Source organism: Meriones unguiculatus, chromosome 8 (assembly GCF_030254825.1).
Source record: "Meriones unguiculatus strain TT.TT164.6M chromosome 8, Bangor_MerUng_6.1, whole genome shotgun sequence".
In the NCBI taxonomy this organism is placed as follows: Eukaryota; Metazoa; Chordata; class Mammalia; order Rodentia; family Muridae; genus Meriones; species Meriones unguiculatus.
In genome coordinates this window covers 72974865-72988663 of record NC_083356.1, presented here as the reverse complement: position 1 = coordinate 72988663, position 13799 = coordinate 72974865, and the positions used below count along the sequence as shown (strand labels likewise).

At 46.4% G+C, this 13799-nt stretch overlaps 1 protein-coding gene across 3 annotated transcripts in view; it reads right to left on the bottom strand.

Annotated features, from left to right (window-relative positions):
• Ptpa (protein phosphatase 2 phosphatase activator) overlaps positions 1-13799 on the bottom strand; it is a 31163-nt gene that overhangs the window by 15012 nt on the left and 2352 nt on the right. For 2 of the 3 annotated variants that reach the window (XM_060389875.1, XM_021650234.2), the window contains exons 2-4: positions 9283-9380; positions 7308-7394; positions 1754-1879 (exon numbers count right to left, since the gene is read on the bottom strand). In XM_060389875.1, the coding sequence (XP_060245858.1) occupies positions 1754-1879; positions 7308-7394; positions 9283-9380 (311 nt within the window). Of the gene's footprint in view, positions 1-1753; positions 1880-7307; positions 7395-9282; positions 9381-12330; positions 12589-12939; positions 13008-13799 lie in introns of all 3 variants that reach the window. The other variant, XM_021650316.2, reaches the window with a different exon arrangement.

Here is a 13799-nt window from a genome sequence, read left to right as displayed (position 1 = left end):
AAAAAAAAACACATACACACACACACACAAAACAAAACAACAACAAAATGGTGAATGGGTTCTGGCTTGGGATTAAAAGATATTATTACAGTTTGCTTCTCTGTTGCTACAATAAACACCAGGACCAAAAGAACAGAAACGGTACCAGGAGTTGGGTGTTGCATCAGTGGACCTCACCAAGTTTTGTTAGAAGTTTGGGGAAGTGTTTGAAACTTTGAGTTGGAAAAGAGATCAAGTGCTCAGAGCTTAATCGGCTATTGTGTGGGAGCTTGGAAGGAAGCAGAGAGAAATGCAGACAGTGGAGACAAGACTTGTGAAGTTTACAGAAGCAGATTCCATAGAGGCTGTTCAGTGATTTTCTGCTCAGAGGGTGCTGAGAATTCCACTGTGATCAGTAAGAGATCAGCAGCACTGAGAAGAACTCTTCTGGAAAATATTTCACCAGGGTTGATGGACAAAAGCTGTGGTCCTGGGGGCACGGCTGCATCTCAAACTGAAAGGTAAATCTGGCAATGTGTAAGAGTCTCTATATGGTTCAATTCTGAAGGCATGAAGGAGTCATGGAGGAGAGAAGCTAAGGCTTAACAGCAAGCGGTGAGGTCAGGGTCCCTGCAGCTCTTTCTGACGGTGCAGCCTCCACTATGGTAGAAACCACAGGACAGTGGGAGGTGTGAGGTGGGGCCAAACTGGCCTAAAAGCAAGCTATGTGCACTGCAGATGGCAGTGCTAGAGAAGCAGGGCTTCCCAGGGCCCTGGGACCCTAGAAGCTCATATGTGAATTCCAAAGTTAGAAGCTGAGGTTTCTACGCTGTTGAATTCTGGCTTCGCTTTGACTTGGTCATTTAACTGTACCTTGAGCTTCCTCCTGCTTGAAATAAAAAAGTAGATACTTGTTTGGGTTTTTTGTTTGTTTGTTTTATTTAAATTTTATTTTTATTTTATGTGCATTGGTATTTTTGTCTGCATGTATGTCTGTTTGGGTGTCAGAGCTTAGAGTTATAGATCTTAGAGTTGTGAACTGCCATGTGGGTGCTGGGAATTGAACCCCAGGTCCTCTGGAAGAGCAGTCAGTGCTCTTAACCGCTGAGCCATCTCTCTAGCTCCTTGTTTTTTGTTTTTTGTTTGTTTGTTTGTTTGTTTGTTTTTTATAGGAGTCCAGTTAAGACTCAGATTTTAAGAACTTGGACCTTTTAGGTATTAAGAGCTTTTTATAGACTGTGGAACTTCTTAAAGTTATTTTGTTCTTGTTTTTTGTTTGTTTGTCTTGGTTTTTCAAAACAGGATCTCACTATGTAGCCTTGGCTGGTTTGAAACTTGTTATATAGACCAGGCTGCTCTCAAACTCACAGAATCCACTTGCTTCTGCCACCCAAATAAGGGGACTAAGGGTGTGTGCCACTATGCCCAGTTTCCTTACTCTTTTTCATAGCGACATAGTACTCACAGTGTAGATGAGCAGTTAACTGACCCTCTTATAATGGGAACCTCGGTCAATTCCAATCTGCTGCCAGTAAAATGACTTCATAAGCAGCCTCATACAGGAGACTACGGAACCACACCTACAGTTCCCAGAAGACTGGCTGGGACAGAGGATGATTTTATAATCTCGGTAAATAAAACTGCCATTCTGACAATTTCCCTGATTTTATGCTTAGAAAGTGAGACAGGCCAGCTTTGAACACAGACCTTGTCCCATCTGGAACCACAGCAGTCCTCCCACTAGCCTGCCCAGCCCATGCTCTGACAGTCTCACCTGATCAAGTTTGGCATACCAGGTCCTGTAGGCCTTGTTCCCAAATCGTGAAGGCTGGTCCACTGGCGGGGTTTCATCAATCCATCTATCCAGCGTATCAAGAAGAGCCACCAGTTTCTCAATGGCCTGTGAAGTTGAGACAGGGGAACCACAGCACAGTGACTGCTGGCCCTACTGGAGCCACAGAAAGAAGTCCCCTAGACCGGCTGCCCTCCTAGCTCTCCCCCCATTCCCAACTGTTCTGAATATGAAGGAGGGTCAGGGAGCGACCTTCCCTTCAGAGAGGGAATCACACTTGGCTGACAGGACTGTCGTGGGTAATTCCAACTGTTTGTTCAGCCAGCATAACCAAGAGGGCCACTAGATAGACATGAACCCCAACCCCAATCTTTGTTCCAGCAGACATGATTGAAGTCTTTCACTGAACAACATGAACACATGAATGGGAGAGAATGGAAATGCAGGGTGGAGCTTCAGCTCTGTCAACCTGATGCATGCAGCTAGTCATTCGGGAAAAGAGAACCTTAACTGAAAAAACGCCCCACTAGATTGGCCTATAGGCAAGCCTGTGGTGCATTTTCTTGATAGATGATTGATGTGGAATGGCCCAGCTTGCTGTGGGTGGTGCTAGCCCTAGACAGGTGCTCCTGGATTCTCTAACAAACAGGCTGAGCAAGCCATGAGGAACAAACTAGTAAGGAGCACTCTGCCATGGCCTCTCCTTAAGTCCCTGCCTCCAGGTTCCTGCACCGACTTCCCTCAGCGATAAACGGTGACCTGAAACTTGTAAGCTGAAATCAACCCTTTCCTGTCCAAAGGTGCTTTAGGTTATGGTGCTTTTTCACCACAATTAGAAACACTAAGGCAACCTTTACTGTCACCATGACCCAGGTTAGAACCACTGTAGAAATATCCCTCTGTGTATATCTGAGGACTGTTTGCAGATGGTTTGACTGAGGAGGAAGACCCGGCCTGAGTGTGGGTGGCATCACCCTAGAGGTGGGATCCCAGACCAAATAAAAGAATAAAAGGAGAAAGCTAGCTGAGCACCAGTCTTCAACTTCTGCCTCTGGACTGTGGGTACGTGTAAACAGACTCCTCACAGCCTTTCGGCTTGTTATGGCTTCCCTGCCAACATGAGCTGCACCTCAACTTCCAACCAGGACAACCTCCTCTCTGAAACTGCTCCTGTCAAGTCCTGATCACAGCAACAAGACAAGCACCTAATACAGCCAGCAATCCTGACCGCCACAAACAACCACTCCCCACATCTTAACACCCTGGCTTGTTTTCTCCAGTATGCTCTACCGCTCAATACTGTAAGATCCCTACAGACAGAGAGGCCTGGCTCCAACCCGCCATTAAAACTGCGCTTCTGTTTCTTCATCCCAAATGTGAGGGCAAGGGTCTATAGATACCTCCTAAGCTCAAGAGCCTGCCAGAAAGCACAGTGGTGTGGAAGGAGGTTCCGGGGGAGGACACTGGCTAAGGCCACTGTCCATGGTCCTATTTCAGAGTCTGCAGGCTAAGTGTCCCATTGCTGCCTGGCTGGCTCCTGAGCCTTAGGGCATATACACAGATCTTTGCCCTCACGTTTGGGATCGTAAGTGCTGTGTATCTGCAGTAAGGAGTGGGCTAACTCGAGATAACTGCTGGCCAGCATCTCTAGCTGCATGGACTCAGAAGACAAACATCATGTACAAGCCTGTTCTCTGGCATAACAAGGGCCGAATGCTGCCCTCCTCACCTCCTTCACCTATGGCTGGGGCATGGGATAAAGACAAACTGCGTGTAGGCTGAGGCAATAGGTGGTGTGGCATAAAGACATCTTGCTGAAATGTTACAGCAAGGGCTCCCAGACCCAGTCAGGCTTTGTGAGGAATCAGGTCAGTAGGAACGGCTGCTGAGAACAGACGAAAGCTCACTTTACATAGCTACTGGGGCTTGCAGGAATTTGGGACATTAACTTTTTTTCTTTTTTGAAGATTTATTTATTTTATGTATGAGTGCTCTATCTGCATGTACACCTCCACACCAGAAGAGGGCATCAGATCACATTATATGAGCCACCATGTGGTTGCTGGGAATTGAACTCAGGACCTCTGGAAGAGCAGACAATGCTCTTAATCACTGAGCTATCTCTCCAGCCCAGATGGGGCATCTTAGCCCTAGGAATAACTAGGCTCCCTGGAGATTCTCTGCTGATGGCCCTGACAAGGCACTAAAGGCGAAAAAGAATGTGGCTACAGAGGCTGGTAGGCTCAGCTTGGCCAGTGGATAATTAAGAGTCTCATAGCTACTCCTGGTAGGGCTTTTGAACTCAGGGGGCTGCCTCCACTGTCTGGTCTGCTAAGAGAAGGGCTGCAGAGGTAAGCAATCCTGGACTGGAACTACCCCCCCCCCTCGAGGCCTAAAGAATAAATTGTATCCCTCCCATCCCCATAGCACTGCATTTTGAACTTCATGGACCACTAAAATATTCTCTAAAATTATACTTGTAAACTTTTCATTCTGCCCCTTAGTATGTTAAAAACAAAAGCAAAAGAAATAACAAAAATAAGGTGTGGTAGCAAATACCTTTCATTCCAGCACTTAGGAAGCAAAGGCAGGTAGATCTCTGTGAGTTCAAGGCCAGATTGGTCTACATAGTTCAGTACAGGCCAGATAAGAGACTAGAGAGACCCTATCTCAACACACAAACAAACAAACACCTACCTATCTAGCACTGTTATTAAAAAACAAAAAAAAAAAAAAAAAAAGACCTCCCTAGCACTAGCATGGGTACAATCTAAAGAACAACTTGTCATCATGGGTCTAGATAAAGTGTCTACCTCGCTATGGTTTGTCCTCTGCTGCAAGCTGCATGGAAGTCACTAGTCTAGGTCCCTCCATTCTCTTGTGTTGTACTGAGAGGATACAGGAGCTCTGGCAGTTGTGCCAAGTGGTACAACTATATACATCCATGGCCATATGCTATGACTGGTACCTTGTGCTGTTCCTGCCAATATGGGAGACTTCTGGGGAGCAAATCAGGTATGGCTGTACACCCTGAGAGGCAGGCATAGGGATGGACCAGCTCAGGAGGGACCCCAGCTAATTCAACAACATTTGATGGAAAGTTAGATATACTTATTGATATGAGGAGTTAACAACAAGAAAGACACTGCATTAAATGCCTGTGCTAAATGGGACCCCAGTGGCTACCCACCTCACATCCTATACCCTGAGGGCCAGCCACTCTACAGAGGGACAGTAAGGGCAAGAAGAAAGCTGGGTGGTGACGAAGACTATTACCCCAGTACTTGGAAGGCAGAGGCAGGAAGATCACAAGTTTGAGGCCAGGGAGTTCCAGGCCAGCCAGGGCTAGAACAAAACCCTATCTTAAAAAAAAAAAGAAAAAGAAAAAGAAAAGGAAAAATAAAAAGAAAGAAATAAAGAGAAGAGAAAAAAAGAAAGAAGAAAAAGAAGCCAGTCTCAAGGGACAGAACTGGAGATGGGGATCTGGTTCAGTGGTAGAGCTCCTGCCTGGCATGTGCAAGAGTGCTGGGTTCTATCTCATCTCCAGCACTGGAAAAAAAAAAAAAGAGAAACAGAGCCACTCAGCTAGGAGGGGATGTGCTGGCAAACCCTCTTAGCCCGAAACACGCTATGATCCTGCCAAAAGAACAGCCTCAGCCAAGGCAACACCTGATCAGTGACACAACTCCCACATAGCCTTGGGAACAACTGAGGACCCAAGGGGGTTGGCAGCTCAGTACTCGATGGGGTAATTATTGCACTCTCCCTAATTAGCTCCCCCTTTATGTTCCCAGCACACTGGGCAGTGCTGAGCACATCCAGCCAGCCTATGCCCAAAGCCACAAGCCAAGAAGAGCCCACACAAGGAGTGACTTGTGGGGCAGCTCTCAAACTGTATGCCCTCAGTGAAGCCCATCTAATAGAAAGAACCAGACTATGCCACACAGAAGCCAACAAGGGCCAAGAAGTAACTGTCCCAGGGACCTGGAATGAGGGCTAGAAAGAGGGTAATCTTAACCTAGGACAGATGAAGAAACTAGACCAAGCCAATGCCAGGCCTTACCCAACAGGCCCCAACTGTAACCAGAGGGCAGAGAGCCAAAGAGCTGAAAGGTCTCTCAGGCACTTGTGTCAAGATAAGATGCTCAGGGTGGCTCTGGGCCAACTGGGACATGAACCCCAAAAGCCACTGGAGGCCTGGAACCTAGTTCTGGGAGACGGCATTGTAACCAGCATGAAGAATGGAAGACTACACCCTCCAATAGTCGAGGTGGGTGGCTGGCCACCTGTCATCCCCCAGCTCCGTCTTTCCCACATAACCAAGTCTGTCTCTAAAACAACCAGAGCATCTATTACACTGAAGGAACCCAAAAGCAAGAGCCTAACTGTGTTCTCTGCTCAGTATTTGTAGTAGGAATGAAGCCTGAGGAAATTGAGGCCACAGATCTGCTTGTTAGATGCTCAGAGCAGCAGTGCCAGGGACGCAGCTGGAAAGTTGGGACTGTTTAAACCAATGACGGACTCTTTCAATAGGGTGGTCAATTATGCCAACAGACAGGAGGTGTATCTGTGCACTGTTCCTGAGGTTGCCCTGGGAAGTCGTGATGCTGGGGTTTTAACTCAGGGCTTAATGCATGTCAAGAATGTACTGATCTACAAGCAAACTGCAGCCCTAACCCTAGTTTGGTTTTTATTGATGCTAGACACGCTTCTGCTTATGATCGCTCCACGGAATTCAGCTACCTCCTTTGCTTTTTTTTTTTTTTTTTTTAAACACTGAGCATGGAACCCAGGGCTGTGCATATGCTAGGCAAGCCCCTAGCCACTGACCCACATCTCCAGCCCCTTCTGTCATCTTTAATTTCAAGTTTAATTTTTAAAAAAATTAGAAAAAAATACAGATTATAAGGTTATCCAGGCAGGGTAGTGCATGCCTTTAATCTCAGCACTAGAGAGGCAGAACTCTGTCAGTTCGAGGCTAGCCTAGTCTACAAAGCAAGTCCAGGACAATCACGGCTGTTACACAGAAAACAAAAACAAAAGCATATTAATATTGATTTCAGTTATGTTTTATTTATAGATTTATAACATTAAGACTACAGCTCCCTTTTTAAAAATTATTTATTGTATGTATGAGTGCTCTATCTGCACGTACACCTGAATGCCAGAAGAGGGCATCAGATTCCAGTATAGCTGACTGTGAGCCACCATGTGGTTGCTGGGAATTGAACTCAGGACGTCGGGAGCTGGAGAGATGGCTCAGAGGTTAAGAGCACTATCTATTCTTCTGCTCTCAAGAGCTCCTGAGTTCAATTCCCAGCAACCACATGGTGGCTCACAACCACCTATACTGCTTCTATCTGGCATGCAGGTGTACATGCATCTGCACATATATTAATTAAAAATAAACAAAGCATTAGGACTTTGGGCTACAAATGGTAATGGCACTGTTCTGGGACAACCTATCGTCTGCACCTGCCTGCTTCTAGATGATGGGCCTGTGTGGCGCTGTAGCAGGCTCCCTGCTTGTGCCTACCTCAGAGACTTTGTAGTCGTAGGTCAGCTTCTTCCCTTTCACACCTTCATTGAGGGTAAGGATAAAGCCAATGTAGTCAGCATATGCCTGCCAAACAGAGAGTAGGAAGAGGGTGTCAGATCTCATTTGCCCCAGCTCCACTCAAGCTGCCTAGTTCCTACTCCCAACCCAGCACCAGAAGTAGACATACAGTACCAATCACACATGTCCTCCCCAGCACTAGAGCCAGCAATGCAGCTCTCACAATGGCTGCCAGCGCTTTCTTTAGACAGTCTCTCACAGGGAGACACTACTGTCACCAGCTACTAATACAACTAAGACTTCAAGGGAGAAGGAATCTGCTCATGCTTTTCCAGGATTTCATTAGACATGGAGCTGGGCCCCTGCCAGCCGACCTGTACACCTGGAATGTCTGACTACTACCCTGAGTGAGCAGGAGTTCAAGGAATGCCCCCAACACACCCTTCCTCAGATCACCTTCCAGCTATCTCCCAGGTCAAGAAGGTAGCTACAGCGCAGAACCTCTGCCTCCAGCAGGAGCTGTTTCCTGCTTAGAGACAGGTCTCCTGACACACCAGTCCCACTTCCAACTGCACTTTCTTCCTGCTGTGTTGTGAGTTGCCCTAGCACAGGGAGAAAAAAAGCACTGAGACATAGGCCCCCTAGGAAAGCCGTTTCTGAGAGCAAGTGCCTCCATTCCATCTTGTTTCCTCATTTCTTATTTTCTTCCTCCTCACCTAGTCTTCGGGTGCTGGCACACCGACAATAAGCCATGAGAACAGACATTTGCCATCTAGAGTGGCTGAGTCTATACCGGGGCCCTCCTACCAGTCTACAAGATGGCCTCCAGCAGGCCAGTGTGATTAAGCATAGAGGTTTTCCCACACAGGACAGGACCAAGCCCTTGTCCTGAGCAGAGCTAGTATTTGCCATGTAAAAGGTGGTGTCACAGATGGATTCAGACAAAACAGCTAATCCAGATAAGGAATAGTTCTCAGCTGGGAGAACTCAGCTGGGTATGGACAGAGTCGGTGACATTTAGTGGGTGGAGCCAGGGTTAGAGCCTACCATTTGAGGACTGACCCCTACAAGACTCAACTATCCCCAAATGTCAACAGTGTTGAGACTGAGAGACAGAGACAGACCAATGAGATGAAAGGGCTCCATCCACATGGCCTTTGAGCAGCTGCAGGGACTAAGGTGCTTACCCTGGTATATGTTCAGAAAGGACATGACAACATCTGCAAATGTCAGAGGGCAGGCTTGTGAAGGAAGGGACAGGTTCCTATGGCCCTTCCTACCCAGTGGAGTAAGGCATATGGCTGCTCAATGTAAGTCTGGCAGACTTGGCTCGGAGAACCTGTCATACAAGCAAGGACCTCTGTGCCTGCCGTCTGTGCAAACGACATTCTCCATGGCAGCTGCAGACTAGCATTAATGCCTGACTGGAGCTGGGCCCAAGGCCCTCCCTACGAAGGCAAAGTGGTCTTTCTTTTCCTCAGTTCTAGCCTGGAAGCCTAAGAGGCACAGGCAGTTTCCTTCTGCCCGCCATCTGGGCTGCAGAGAGGGGAAAGCCAGCCTGCTCCCAGGGCGCTGGGTCTCAATTCCCTTCTATTTTTAGGTGGTCATGTTCCTGGCCAAGGTGTCCACAAACTAGTCTCTTCTCCCTCTGTTTCACTGGCTCTTACATTTGTGGGTTCTTGCAAGAATCAGAAGATTCATCTTCATCCAGGATAACACTAAAGCAGCAATGAATGATTTAACCAGAGTGAGATGCTCCAGCCAAACCTTCATGCTAAAGCAACTCTGTGCACTGCCTAGGAGGGAATAAGACAGTCAGCTGCCCTCCCATCTCCTTCCTTAGTACTGCCAGTTCAGGTTCCTAGGGCAGGAAAGGCCTGCCTGGAAAGTCACTGAGTGAAAGCCTCGAGTTCTCACCCCTGCTCCAACAGTGAAGTGCAAGCACCACTCATACCTGAGAGCGCTTCCATTTGCCCATATCAGGAACTGTGTGGATCTCCTTTTTTGGAATGATAAAGTTCTGAGTAGCTGGAGGGGTCTCCTCTGAAGAATCTTGATAAAGAAAGTAAAAGGCAAACAGGTAAATAACTCCTCCCTCTAAGCTCTCCCCCTTTTTTGGAGGCAGGTTCTCTTTATGTAGCCCAGGCTGGCCTAGAACTCAGATGCAGATCAGTCTGGCCTCAAGTTCAGAGAGCTCTTCCTGCCTCTGTCTCTCAAGTGCTGGAATCAAGGGATGGGAAACCATAACTGGCCCTCTCTCTCATTTTTTCCCCCAAAACAGGGTTTCTCTGTGTAACCCTGACTGTCCTAGAACTCACTCTGTAGACCAGGCTGGCATCCAACTCACAGAATCGCATGCCTTCAGCGTACTGGGATTAAAAGTGTGGGCCTCTACAACTGGTTCTGTCAGTTTTAAAGCAAGACTCCAGCCCTCAAGCCCAAGCAAAAGTTTAGCCAACCCCACCAGCTTCCAGCCTTTCATTTCATAAGAGGTGAAAAAGCAGAGCAGGCCAGGGAGACAACTCGGTTGGTAAAATGCTTGCCACAGAAGAATGAGAGGCTGAGTTCAGAACCCCAACACACACACAAAAAGCTGGGCCCAGTGACATACATGTGTAATCCCAGTGCTGGGGAGGCAATCAGGTGGATCAATGGAGCTCACTGGCCCGTAAGCCTAGCTGAATCCATAAATTCCTGGTTCAGTAAGAGCTGTCTCAAAAACAGATGAGGACAACACCCAAAACACAACCTCTGGCCTCTGCTTCCATACATACTAGTACAAATAGAATTCACACATACACACAAAGTGACTGGCAATTTCTCTAGTAACCACTTCCTCCCTACTCCCTAAGTGGATAAGACACTTTAAAAAACAAAAAAAAAAAAAAAAAAAAAAACAAGCCAGGCACATTGGCACACACCCATAATCCATATACCTGCCTACAGTCTCAAAAAGTTTTGAGAGTCTGAAGCAAGAGGATAATCACCAAGTTGGAAGCCAATCTGGGGGGCAGCCTGAGTCTGTCTCAAAAAAAAAAAAAAAAAGAAAGAAAAAAAAGAAAGGAAAGAGGGCTAGAGAGATGGCTCAGCAGTTAAGAGCCTGAATGTTCTTCCAGAGGACCAGGGTTCAATTTCCATCACCCACATAGCAGCTCACAACTGTCTATAACTCCAATGCAAAACATCAATGCCCATAAAATAAAAATAAATTTAAAAAAAGAAGAAAAAAAGAAAATCAAGTTGACCTTTATACCTCCACAGAAAAATCTTAAAAATATAAATTGCAACCAACAGCTGAAAAAAAAAAATCAACACAACTAAACAAGCAAATACAGATAAACTATAATGTATACGGGGTCTCTTCTTCCAGATAAGGTTGGAAGATCAAAAGCATGTGGCAGTAATCTAAGGGGAAGCAGGGCTCTCTGCTGAGATACTCAGGAAGCCACCCTTAGGGGCAGCATGGAGCAGCTCTGCTCTGTGTTCTTCAGTTAACTGCAAGCAGTGACCCCAGGGCACACAGCTCCACTAAGAGGGCAATTTGCCCTACTGGTGTGGAGAAACAAAAAGATGCACAAAAGTCCTTATTGTATGGGGAAATTAGAAGCACCAAATATCAATCAGAAAAGTAATGGGTGATATGTCCATATAATGGAAAGCCTTACGGCTTTCTGCTTTTCTAAAAAACTCTTTTTATTATTTTAATTTTCTTCCTAGGCAGATGGTGGTACACACCTTTAATCCCAGCACTCAAGAGGCGGAGGCAAGAGGATCTTTGTGAGTTGAGGCCAGCCTGGTCTACAGAGTGAGTTCCAGGACAGCCAGGGCTACACAGAGAAGCCCTGTCTCAAAAAAAAAAAAAAAAAAAAGAAGACATTTTATTATATTCATCATACTAATTTATATTTACTTTCTCTACATTTAAGGGTGTGTGTGTATATATGTGTATGCGTGTGTATACAGAGTTAACATGTCTTCAGGAGACCAAAGGTACCCTCTGGAGCTAGAGTTACCCAACCTGAGTGCTAGGAACCAAACTCAGGTCCTCTGCAAAAGCACCCTTACCTGCAGAGCCAGCCCTCTAGCATGGTCTTTGTTTGTTGTTGTCCTTGTTCCTGTCTCCCCACTTCCAGGTTACACACACACACACACACACACACACACACACACACACTGGGTTTCTCTGTAGCGCCCTGGCTGCCCTTGAACTCTGCTCTGTAGACCAGGATAGACTTGAATTCAGAGTCACCTACTTCTACTTCCCTAGTGCTGGGATTAAAGCTGTTTTTTTTTTTGTGTTTTTAAGATTTATTGTGTACACAGTGTTCTGCACATGTGCCGGAAGAGGACACCAGATCTCACTATGGATGAGATCTGGGAATTGTGGTTGCTGGGAATTGAACTCAGGACCTCTAGAAGAACAGCCAGTGCTCTAAAGCTCTGAGCCATCTCTCCAGCCCAGCTTTTGGTTTTTCAAGGCAAGGTCTCACTATGTAGTCCTAGATGTCCTGGAATTCACTCTTGTGGACTAGGCTGGCCTCCAACTCACAAAGATCCACCTGCCTCTGCCTCCCCAGTGCTGGGATTAAAGGCATGCACCACCACTGTGGAACTTCTTCACAGCTTTTAAAAGGAATAAGTATCTGTATCACAGGCATAGGAAGGGCTGTCTACATATGAACAAGTGAAGAACATTCACAAGTTCCTCCTTTAATCCCATTCTTGTAAAACAACTCATATTCTACTAGTCTACTATATTAAACAGCAAAGCTCCTGACGGTCACCTCTAAGACAGTCTAAACCGGCTTCTACTTTTAAAATTATGTTTTCAAAATCACCAAAAGTCTAGAAACCCAAAGTTATTTTACAATAAGTTTATAAACTACTATGTAGATATCCGTAGGCTTTGTAGCTGAGTGAAGGCATTTACACACTACTGAAATGATTTCGATTGGTTAGGAGTGTACCTCCTTTAACATGAGAAACTGAATTCCAAACACACCTGCCAAGGTTTCAGAGAGAGCTTAAGCCTGCGTCTGCCATTGGAGATGTGGTAGTTCCGTAAGCATCTCCTTTAAAAATGCACCTCTCAGGAAGGTAGAAGATGATGAGATCCACCTAATGTAAACCTGCCCGGCTGCCTTCCTCTAAAACTCGTCATCACTGCATACAGAAAGCCACAGAGGCCCAGAACGTCAAGGGAACTGAGCCCGCCTGGAGCAGTCATGAGGAAATGGAAACTGCCAGGGGATTTGGAGACCTGAGGGGAGAGATAAGAGATAAAGTTCCCAGCCTCAGCAGAACTCAAGAGTAAAGCAGAGGGGGAGGGAAGGGGAAAAAGTCATGTAGAGTCCAGCAGCTCCCCTCCAAGCCCCTACCCTTCCCACCCACCCACCCACCCACACCATCCCATAGCCCCATTCTAACAGTAAATTGCTACTTGAAGTAAGATGCTTAATAAAAAGCTTTGAAGCCAGTCTGGTGAGCTAACCACAGCTTACTGAGACACATTTTATGGGAAAATGTCCTCCCCATCCCAAATAACCAACCTGCAAATGAGCTTTGGGATCCAGCCCTCTTGTAAGAGACCTATTCCCTGCAAGAAACTGACCTCCAGACACTATTTCACAGAGAAGGTGGCCTCCAGGCCTGGCTATGTCCTCAAGAAACAGTAAATCACTGTGAGGCAAAAGAATAAGTTACTGAAGAAACACAGTTGACAGAATCCCAAATCAAACACAAACGGGCAAACAAATGCTAATAAGCCTTCAGAAACAAGACTATGAGAGAGATCACACCCACAGCCTCTCCATTCTCAGGTTGCCTCTGACAAGAGACCCAGAGACACTGGATCACCTACATTGACAGAGATGTTCCTTGAAAAGCCCCCAAAGTGGCCCAATAGCCAGTGATGAGCACCAGCACATCACTACAATATCCCAGCACTCAGTTGGTGGAAGCAGGACCCCAGCCTTGTCCACACAGTGAGACCCTGCCTCAAAACAAAACAGCTGAGCATGGTGAGCCACACCAGTAAGCCCAGCCCATGGAAGGGGGAGACATCCAGGATCAGATACTCAAGGTCATTCTTGGCTGTTAGCATGATTTCTAGGGCAGCCAGGGCCAGTGACCTTGTATCAAAAGCACATGCTGGATAGAGAAGCACAGGCCTGTAATCCCAGCACTCAGGAGGCAGAGGCAGGAGGATCTCTGTTCCAGCCTGGTCTTCACAGTAAGTCTATACAGTGAGTGCTAGTCCTAAAAAAGTTCTGTGTATGTGGCATGTGCAGAGAACAGAGCCTATCTGGAGATGTCATGAGCAAATGAAAAGTGACAGGAGATTTGGAGATACACAGTGAGACTCTGTCTCTAAATAAATAAATAGATACATAAATAGATAAATAAATAAAGCAGGAACAAAAGTATACACAATTCCTAAGAATGTGCTGGATTATCATCTCCCGTTTGGAT